The 11,773-nt window shown below is 29.3% G+C and overlaps 1 protein-coding gene across 1 annotated transcript; it reads right to left on the reverse strand.

Moving 5' to 3' along the window:
- Positions 1–2,081: 2,081 nt before the first annotated feature.
- Positions 2,082–6,148, reverse strand: LOC106777372 (uncharacterized protein At1g66480). The gene is made up of 2 exons (XM_014664954.2): positions 5,564–6,148; positions 2,082–2,315 (listed from the first exon to the last, which is right to left on the reverse strand). The coding sequence occupies exons 1-2, from the start codon at positions 6,071–6,073 to the stop codon at positions 2,256–2,258; spliced, it is 570 nt and encodes a 189-aa protein (XP_014520440.1). The 5' UTR covers positions 6,074–6,148; the 3' UTR covers positions 2,082–2,255.
- Positions 6,149–11,773: the final 5,625 nt, after the last annotated feature.

An 11,773-nucleotide genomic window follows, 5' to 3' on the forward strand; every position in this document is an offset into this window, starting at 1 on the left:
AGTATTAAATAGTTTTGGTATTGTGAGTTTTAAAAACAGATAAAATATTAAAGTAATATGAAAAAATATTTAAGGTTTGTCCGTATAAAAAATATTTAAATACTTTTAACAAATTAATTTGATCAGTGTTACATAATATGGTTTGAACATCATAATCTTATATACATACATATATATATATATATATATATATATATATATATATATATATATATATCATATAATTCTATTATTAAAATGATTTTAAAGAAATCAATTATTCTTATTAAAATTGGAATTAATATATAGTTTGTGAGCATGGAAAAAAATGTCATGTTAATGTTGTTTGACTAATATGTATTCTTACAGTAAAATTAATTTGCATCGTTTATCTGTTTACGATTACGGTTTCATTTATCATTTTGAAAAGAAAAAAATGTTATGAAAGATTAAAACGAAAAGTGAGATAAAATTTTAAATAAAGAAAAATTATACATTGAAAACAAATTAAAATTTATGAAATTGACTTGAGGCGACTTAGGAGTGTTAACACATTCTAATATTATTTATCAACAATTGAAATTAGTAAAAATAACAAAATTACGATTAAAAAGGGAGGCTCCCAAAATGTTACAATAAATTTCACTAAATTTTAGACAATTATAAAAATAAATTTAAAGAATAATAAAATCAACAATCTAACACATTATATATAATCAAAATAATTTTTATATGCAAACTAAAATGAATGTAAATTTATTAATACAAAATACGTGAATTTTATTTTCTATACGGACTAAAATGTAACGGACAAGTAAACTAAGATCTATGGTATCTCTAATAATAATTATTTATATGGTTTCCTTTTCAATAATATTTTATAAAGATAGTTCTTTCTATAGACAATCTTCTTATAGTTTAAACATCCCATATTTATGGAATTATATTAAAATATTACTTTTATTAAAAAGAAATTCATTTCATTGAAAGTGGACTAAGACTTCACTGTATAACAGTCTTTGCACATCACAGATACAAATTTTTATCCACTTTAAGTTAAGTCTTCATCAATTTACTTTTGAAATCACTTCAAAAAAATCTCTTATTAATTATGTTTATATAAACTCATATTTATCTCTTATTTTATTTTATTTAAGATTTTGTTTGTACTTTAACATTTAACATTTGTATTTGTGAGAAGACCTTGTCACTCATTTATACATCGTCAAATAATGTGGTCTATGAAAATGAGACCAACTAATTAAACCTAAAAATTTATTAAAATATGAAGTATAGAAAACTTTTGAAATGGATATGGATTGCAAAATTTAAACTTTTTTTAAATATTAAAAAATGTGGTATACTAACTTTGGTAAGTTTAATCTCTTTTTTCTTTCTTTCTTATATATACAAGTTCAATTCACAACAAATGTCAAACTCTTTTAAAACACAGTACCTTCACAAATAGTGAAGTTTTACAATTATATATATTTAATCATGTAATATTATACGTATCTATCAATTTAAAATTATATATATATATATATATATATATATATATATATATATATATATTTAAAGTTATGGTTATATATATAAGAATTAAAACTGTTGTTTGGCATCTTTTTAAGTGAATTTTGGATTGCATGCTCAAATTAATATTTAGATTAAAAATTTGATTCAGAGCATATATGAGGAAATTGAAATCTAGAGGTTTCAGATTTTTTTGTGTAAAATAAATTATGTTTGGAAACCAGGAAAAAGTATTGGGTGTTCTTTCCTGCATATGTATCATATTTCTTCATCCACCCTGTCATAAAATTGACTATGATATTTTAGTAATTACTTTTAATAATTTTTTAACAATAGGTATCATTATTTTATTAATTTGTATATTTAAAACAGACTAATCTCAAACTAATATATAAGTGGTTATAAAAAAATTATTAAATTTTTTTTTAAAGATACATTTTTCTTATAAAACCATCAGAAATTATTTTCCTTAGCATGGAGAATGATTTCTGTCAAGAAAAAAATTTCAAGAACTGTTTTTGTTTTTCGGAAAATCAATTCTGAAAATGTTAAAATGAAAACCACATACATTCACTGTTATTGACAACTACAAAGGTATTGTTTATAAGAAAACAGCCATATAATTATTGCAACAGTTTGTGATTCATACACAAAAATATATATAGCAAGAAAATGTAAACAACATCACTCTTAATCATATTTAACTAATAAAGCAGCAAGGCTAATTTATGTAAAATAACTGTTCATGATGCCACTCCTATAGGATTCCCTCCTTCACTGATTGCCATAAAACTCACTCTTTTCTGCAACAATTCATTATCCAAACCATCAATTCATAATCCGAGCAAAAATAAGATGAATTTGTACTTTATTTATAGATAGATACAAATGTTAAGAAATAAATTTTAAACTTAATTCAACCCTATAAAATTAATATGTAAAATAAGGTTTGCATCTCACTTATATATTTTAAATTAGTCTTATTTTTAGTCGATATAAGACTTCTAACAATAAATATCTCAATTTACAAATTTATCTTTTAAGATTAAATTAAATTTAAAATTTATTTTTTTAAATAATAGACTTATTCAACCACTTATTATTGTTGGATCGTCAGAAATAGTAAATTTTACACTTACATGTATTTCAATTTAAAATACATATAACTTGGTCTAAGAAAATGTATTAGATGTTTTACATAAATATATAAATTAGTGTAAACCTATTTTATTCGTAAGTTTTGTACGATTAAATTAAATTTAAAATGCAGAGAAACAAACTTGCATGAAATAGTTTAATTTTGACAACCACTCTTGATAATCAATGATAGTCACCATGCAAGTTTGTGTTAATTATTAAAACAAAGGTTATATATAATATCTGTGGAAAAATCTTTATTCTGTGCAGACCCAACAACTTGAAAAGGACATTACGCTTAACCTTTTGATATGAGTTTTTGTACGCATGAAATGATGTTTAAACTGCTTTCCTTATCCATTCTGTTTTGCTTGTCGTCAACTATATGAATGTGAATTCAGAGGAATCTGTTCTTGTGTTTTCTTAAAACTGTCATTGCTCTTTCATTTCAATATATATTACATAGCAGGTGGAGATTCAAATTTATAAAAACAGGGAATATGCAATCTTATCATTTATATATATTTTGTATTAATTTGAATTTAGGTTTCTTTAAATTAAGAACAATGGCTAGAAGTTTCATATCGACCGACTAGAGATAAGGCCAATTATAATATATAAGTGGGATGCAAACTTCATCTTATAAATCCGTTTTGTGAGGTTGAGTCAAGCTTAAAGTCTATCTCTTAATATAATATCTGATTAGAGAGTCATGATTAGAACCTATCCTAACAATACTGATGAAGATGAAATAATTTTGGTGACAAAATTCAAAAAATTTTGTATATTAAGTGAGTGTTTGTCACTAGTAAAAAAAGAAATATGTGTTTTCATAAAATACTATATTTCTTGATAAAAAAAAATTCCCTGAAATAATAAAGTTATAAGTCTTGTAATGATTTGATAAACCTAACCATTCTAGTATGCAAGTGTTTAAGTATACCTGAACTCAATTTTACAAATTGAATAATTCTTTTTAGTAAAATATAAGTGTTATCTTTCTTTTATAAATTGTTTTAGGAAATGAGTTTAACTCTAATTCATCATTATAAAATTATCTTATTTTTATTTAAGGTGAGATATATATCCAACATAATAATCATGTTATATCATGATATATATACATATGATATACTCATATATTATATATTATATTAGAAAATGAATTTCAATTTTACTAACCTTTATTATAAAACTAGTTTATATAAAATTCGAATTGTTTTTATTTATATGTTATAAATTAATTTTATTTTTAGTTGATACGAACATGAATGTAACTTGAAGAAAGAATTTATAATATTCTAAATAAGGAAAAATATTAACTGAAAATATTATTTTTAATAATTAAAATGTTCAAAGTGAACTTTATGTATTTATAAAATATCTCAAAAACTTTCATAAGAAAAAGCAGTATTGAGTTTTGTTTATTTGAGTGGATTTGAGAGAGAGTAATTGAGTGAATTTGAAGATAATTTTTTTGTTGTTTATTTGAGTGAATTTGGAAGTAAACGAGAGTAGATTTTTAAATTCACTCAAATAAATAGCAACAAAAATTTATCTTCAAATCCACTCAATTATTCTTCCTCACATCCACTTAAGTAAACAAGATCGAAATGATTACTGATATAAAAAGTTTATAAAGAAAAGGTCTAAATTACGATAGAGTAAGTATTATAGTGAATACCAATATACAACTTGTATCACTTATTACATCTTTTACATCTAGTCATTCATGATTAATTTCGTATATAAAAATTGTAAGTATTTTAATAGAAATTATAATTTTATATACTAAAAGTTAAATAAGTGTTTACAGTAAGAAATGCTCTTAATGATAAATAAATAAATCAATAAATACTAATAAATTTGTTTTGTGTGAAATATACATAATGATTGACAAAAATGTTTTCGTATTTTTGTCCGTTTTAGAATTTTTCTATAAATAGTTGACCATGTGACCAGCAATAATGATATATAAAAGAAAAATAAATAATTATATTTAATAAAATAAAAGGTGATTGAACCCGCTACGTCTAACTTATTCACATAATCAATTCTACTACATGCATTGACCTTAACGTCACGGGTCGAATAATGTACGAAAATATACTTAGTTTGTGGAACATATTATCTTTCAATAACCTTTTTAATAATTTTTAATTATTGATTCATATATTTAAAACATAACAATAATAAATTATCATATAAACAGTTATAAAAAAAAAGTTTTACTTAGATATGCTTTTGTCGCTGACAAATTACCAAATTTATTTTTGGTCTATAACAAAATTTTTCAAATTTGTACTTCACCTTTTTCCTTAAATTTTTTCAGACAAGATTTTAAACAGTAAAATAAAGGAAAATTTGTTAATGCTTTCATCAGCAAAACGAAATGAAAAATTCAAATACAAAATTCGATAATTTATACTAGAAAAACCTATTCAAGTCCATTAGAATTTAATCTGTTCAAGAATACACATAAAATCGAATGATTAAGCAGTGATAATATTTAATGATGCTACTTATTAAGAATTAATGCATTTAAAAATATAATCTTGCATGGCAATATATATATATATATATATATATATATATATATATATATATATATATATATATATATATATATATATATTCTAACGTAGTTTTTTTTTTTCATTTATTTTTCTTTAAATTATATCTTGTATTTATTATACTATGACTAAATTATTTTTTAATTATCCATAAAAATAATCAATAACTTATTTCATACTTACAATTACATCATCATGTTTTAAAATGATATATTCGGTTAGAGTCAGTCAATCAACATTAATTAATGGTACTAATTATATTAATTTAAAGAATTTCAGATAAAAAGAAAAAAACAGATGTTTATAATAATTTTACATTTTACTTGCATGAAGAAACGTACCTGACGAGCTTTTGAAGCCTCGCCGCTTTTGGCCATGCAGAGTCCAACGATCTTCTCCGCCGCCTCGGCCTCCGTTTCGCACCCACGCATCGCCCTCTCCACCTCCGCCTTCGCCACCCGCATCCTCAGCCGTACTCCGCCGTTCTCCGCTCCTTCCATTCCCTGCCCTTTGATGATGGTGAGGTCTGAAGCAGACCTCCGCGCCAGCACCAGGCTCTCCAGCCTGTCCTTGGCGCTCATGTTGATCCCGGACCGCACCCTCCGTGGCAGCACCGCCGGCTCGCGCGGCAGCTCCACGAGAAAGTATAGCCTCTTGGGCGCCAACTCCCGGTTGGCCTCGAGCGGCCTGGCCCTGACGCCGTAGTGCTTAACCGCCTCGGATTCCAGCAGCACGAGCCCCGGGTGGTCCTTGAGGACGTCGCAGACTCTGACCGGAGTCTTGAACTTGAAGGTTTGGCCGTCGATCTTCATGACCTTGGTCGTTTTCTTTCCTGCCAAGGCATTCCCCATTGGAATTTTATGAAGTAAAGCTTGATTATTTGATTCCAATGGAAGAAGACTCACATGTGGGAGCTGCTGCTTGTTCAAAGTTTGACTTATTTTATGAAGTGTGTGTTTGTGGGTGGTTGTCGATTTATCTAATGTTTGGTCAATAAAATAAGGCTGTCTTTGAAAATCTTATTATAATCCATAAATTAATAACATGCTTGTTACACTCTAATTTTACACTCAATTATATAGGTCAAACTTGGTTTCATATTAGGAAAATATATTTTTAATAATTTTTTTTATAATTTTTTTACAGTTAATTATGTGAAGTCTTAAATATACAAATTAATAAAATAGTGTTTATTATTAAAAATGATTAAAAAAGGTTATTAATATATCGTATAGTAAGATTCACACCCTTATAATATGATAAAAGAAGAAAAAATGAAAAGAAAGCTCCATATGAATATATGTATTTCTAAGTGTAAACTAATAAAGTTGTTAAAAAGTTTTGGATTTTTCCTATAAAACAACTTAAAGAGTCAAAGTAAATTTTTTATTATTTATATAGTCCAACTTGATTAAAAGTTTCAACTTCTTTAAACCTAAAAAAGTGAAGCTTGAATATCTCTTGTTTAACTCATTTTGCTTTATAAAAGACTTAAAACAATTATTCATAACTTTATCCACTAATAACGTGATTTTCTGTTCACTAAATTTTTATTTTAATAGAACTTGCAAAAATAATGTAAAGATATACAAAATATGTTTTAAATAAAAACACTGCTAGTAAAATTGAAATATTATAAATATAGAAGATGTTTTAAATATTATACATATATTTAACTATTTTCAAAAAAAAAAAAGAGAATTTGAAATAAATTTCTCCGAAAACTACAACAAGTTTATGCATAAACTAATTTATATAATTTTTTTATGTAACTTCTATAACTTTCAATCTTTTTAATTTATGTATGCACTAATATCATCTTACAATAAATCTGATTTTATCTCTTTTACTTATTTTTATGAGTATTGAAGCATACATATCAGACCCAATATATTAGCTCTCAAACCACTTTTATATATATCGTGTTGATTCATGAGAGGGAAAAGACAATATTTTATTATCATCTCTCTTTATTATGACATTATTTTCTATATTTTATATTTTTATTCCTTGGTTCTCTTATAATTGTATAATTTATTGTATGATTTGATTAATGTTTGTGAAATGGAAAACACTAAATTATGAAGAGAAAAATAGAAGAATTGCTACACTGACACTCTCTGATCGAGTTGGGGTTTGGTTGTTTTCCAACAACTCTGCTTTCATATTCTTATCCCTTCAACGATGCCACAAACGCCAATCACGGAAGAACAAAACAAAATTTCTAATAACACCATGCTTAGATCAACACACGAAGGTCAAATTTTATTCAAATGAAATATAATATGGTGTTGTGTTTAACTCTTTTAACTTTTTTTACCACAATAACAAATATAATTAAAGAGAGATAATTGGGTTGTCACAACCCTTATACAAAAAAAGAGAAGAAAAAAATTGAAAACATCCAAGAACCAAATTTCTTATGGATACCTTCTTAATGTAAATCAAAACAAAAATATAAAAAGAGATATTAGACAATTGAGAAAATCGAGAAGGAGGTTCACCTAAGAAACATAAACATCAATGAGATATGAGTTCAACCATATAAGGAATTGATACTGCTATTTACTAAAAGGTTAAATATATGTTTTGGTACTCATATTTGTACCCAATTTTCAATTGGGTCCTCATGTTTTTTTTTGTCCCAATTGAATCCAAATATTTGTTAATTTGAGGCAATCAAGCCCTCTCCGTTAACTTCCCACTAACTCCGTCTAACTGTGCTGAGCTGTTCAGAAGTTAATTGGTCATTTTAAATGATTTCATTACATGGAAAATTTGCACGTGCAAAATTAAATTCCTCCAAATTTTTTAGCCCTAAACCCTTATTTAAATTAAGACATTGTTTCCCATTCCATCGTTTCACTCAAAGCCACTTGAGACTCAAAGTCGTTCCTCTGAGCGAGAAACCCAGAGAGGGGTTTGCTTCCCTTGCACACTCGTGTCACCGCTCCCATCAGGCCAGCCACCACACCACCACCCTCTACTCAGTTTACAGTGTCGCCGCCACCGTCGAGCCAGCCGCCAGGGTTTCTTTTCATGCTCATCTTCATGCGCGAGAGAACATTGTTCTCGCCTCTCCACCCCGCATTCTCGCTGTCGCGACGATCTTCGTGCTCGACCTGAGGCGCCGCCGGCGATACAAGTTGCCACCGCAGTCCTCGCCAGTCGCCGCGTCCGTGCCAACAATGCCAACTTCCTCCTATTCCTTCACCAGCGACAAAACCCTCTCTTCCGATAAGTGAATCAGAAATGAAACCCAGTCCCCGACATTGCGTCATCCCCATTCGACATCCACACTCGCCGCCGACAACTATCTTCTTTTCTCAACATTTGTACTATGATGGGTTTGGCTCTTGGGGTTTTTGGTGGTTGATAAGTGAAGTCGAACAGGATGTTGAACTGAGTTGTATTGGCGGCTAGGTTTGGGTTGTTAGGATGGATTGGTGTGTGATGATGGGAAGCGTGGTGGAGGTTATGAAGTTGATTTGGTCTTCTCTGTTTTAGTTTGAATGCAGGGGAAATAGTTGAGAAGTATGAGAAGGAGGATGGGAATGAAAATTTGGTGGAGATGGAGATGGTGGAATGTTATTGGTAGAAGTTGTGAGTGGCAAGATGGCTACGACTTGAATATGATTTGTTATCTTCTCTGTTTTTCAATTACTAAACAGTATGGAGGGGAGAAGATTATCCTTTTTTGGGGTTTCATCGTTGGAAGAAGATGGAGGAAAAAAATGAAAATAACTGATGATCATGAAGGCCTTTTTGTGCGAGAAGTTGAATTTGGGTGTGAGAAGAATCCTGTTGTGTGTGATATGTGTGGGTTTTTCGCTCTTAGAAACGAAATATGAGGAAGAAGCATGTGGTTGTATGTGATGGTTGCAGGGATGAACTCAGCTGGAGGGTCTGTGCGTGAGGGAGGATGGTGATGGTGATGCTGGGTAAGGGTGGAGATCATTAATAAAAGGCAAAGACGCAAACAGAGGAGGATGACGAAGAAAGGGGAATACTCCGGCAACCTCCTTCCTTCTTTTTGCTGGCTTCATTTTGCTCTGTAGGTGAAATGGGAAACAATGTCTTGATTTAAATAAGGGCTTAGGGCTAACAAATTTGGAGGAATTTAATTTTGCACGTGCAAATTTTCCACGTAATGAAATCATTTAAAATGACTAATTAACCCCTGAACAGCTCAGCACAGTTAGACGGAGTTAGTGGGAAGTTAACAGAGAGGGCTTGATTGCCTCAAATTAACAAATATTTGGATTCAATTGGGACAAAAAAAAACATGAGGACCCGATTGAGAAGTGGGCACAAATATGAGGACCAAAACATATATTTAACCTTACTAAAACCTTTAATTAAGAGAATGAGTTAATGGGTCTTTCATCTTTATATAATGTTCTACTCTCTCATTTCTATACAATGTGAAGCTTAGACTCACTTTGATTCCCATAATTTCCCTTTTAAAGGTGAGTCTCTTTCACATAAGTACACTTCCCTTACAGTACAAGCAGTCATAACCAACTACAACCACAAGTAATTTTTTTCATCCGTCGTTCATCCAAGTGTGATTATTATCACACAAAACACACTATTTATTTTCAAAAACTATTTTCCCTTTTATCTCTTTTGACCATTTATTAATGAGCAATCTCCATGCAAAAAATTGAGTAGATCGTAGGGCTTTAGTCTTTCACATGTTCTTCTAATATCTCTTCACCACGACTCATGATTAGAGTCTTTTACCTCATTTAAGGCTCTCTAGATTCATATTTTCAGTGTATTTCTCCTGAATCTATGATAGCATTAAAATCTCCTACCATACACATACCTATCGTCGTTTTTACACCTACTTATTTCTTCCTACATAACCTTTTATTCATTATAGTCACACCAGAAGTATACATTTACCACAGTCACTGGTGTTGTTTTTTATCTTCCATTTTCCTTCAAAAGACAACAAAACATTTTCCCAATTTTGATTTTATAAAAGTGTAAATTCGCTTTTATATACTCAATAAATCCCAACACCATTATGCACCCATTCTATATTATTGATCGTCCCAAATTGTTTGGCATTTCTTACTGATTATGTGTGCTAATTTGTTTCTTGAATACATGCCATATCTACCATATGTTATAATTAAGAGGGTTTATATAGAAAAAAGAGTTGTTAATTGTAGGTTTAATCATTCAGCCAATCCTAATTTTCGCGTGGAATCTCAATTTCGTCCCTTTCTTTTTCGTTTTCTCAATTGGGTCCTAAATTTTGAAAAATTGGATCAATAAGATCCTTTCCGTTAAGTTGGGGCTTACGGTGTTAACTGTGTGTGTGTGACGCGAAAACAAGAGTGAATTAGTTATATTAACGTGGCTGACTTAGTTAAAATGGAACTAAAACTACTATTTATTAAAATTGAAAAAAGAGAAAGTTTTATTAAAATTGTAAAAAACAATTTATTAAATTGGAAGAAAAGCAGCAATGTTGATGTGACTAATATTTTCACAGAAATTTTGATGTGACTAATAAAAAGCTGAAAAAAAAACAATTTTTTGAATTTTAGAAAAAAAAACTCTGCAATTGGAACAGACTCAGGTGATTGATGAAGAAGAGGACTAGCCCCCAAACCCTTTTTCCTTTTCTGACTTTCTATAACCACACAAACCACAAAAATCCCATGAACTGGGAAGTTTGACGACTAAAACTTTAATTTTCATCTGATAAAGATTCAACCTTTCTTTGTTTAAGGTAGCCCAAAACAACCAAACCGAAAACTTCAGATAAAAAAAATGAGCAGTGCTTTTCGCAGGAACTCTGTTAAGATTTCTCATGTCATGGGGATGCAGAGGCGCTTCATGTTGGTGAACCATGTCATTCATCCAATCAAAACCTCTTCTTTTCTCTACAACACAGTGCACTCTAAACCTTTCATTCGATTGACACATTTCTTCAGAAAACCCAGAGAATATGAAAATTCTTTGTCTTTGTTCTGTTCATCTTTTTGCTCTTCTTCCTCTTCTTCTTCATCTACTGTTGCAACTTCCCTCTCACGAGACCCCAAATGATGAAATTGATGACACTTTTGACGAACCCTAGCAGAACAAATTTCTTCCCCTCAATCCCTAATTTGAAAACGTACCCTCCCAATCCCAATTATAAATGTTGCTGCTTTTCTTCCAATTTAATAAATTGTTTTTTTACAATTTTAATAAAACTTTGCCTTTTTCCAATTTTAATAAAACATTGCTTTAGTTCCATTTTAACTAAGTCAGCCACGTATATATAACTAACTGACTCTTGTTTCCACGTCACACACACAGTTAACACCGTAAGCCCCAACTTAACGGAAATGATCTGATTGATCCAATTTTTCAAAATTTGAGACCCAATTGAGAAAACGAAAAAGAAAAGGACGAAATTGAGATTCTACGCGAAAATTAGGATTGACTGAATGATTAAACCTTAATTGTACTTAATATATATAATGAAATATTTGTTTATAAAAATATAAATGTAATCATGCAAACAAATTTAAATTGTTTGGTACGTA

Source organism: Vigna radiata, chromosome 11, assembly GCF_000741045.1.
Source record: "Vigna radiata var. radiata cultivar VC1973A chromosome 11, Vradiata_ver6, whole genome shotgun sequence".
Lineage (NCBI taxonomy): Eukaryota > Viridiplantae > Streptophyta > Magnoliopsida > Fabales > Fabaceae > Vigna > Vigna radiata.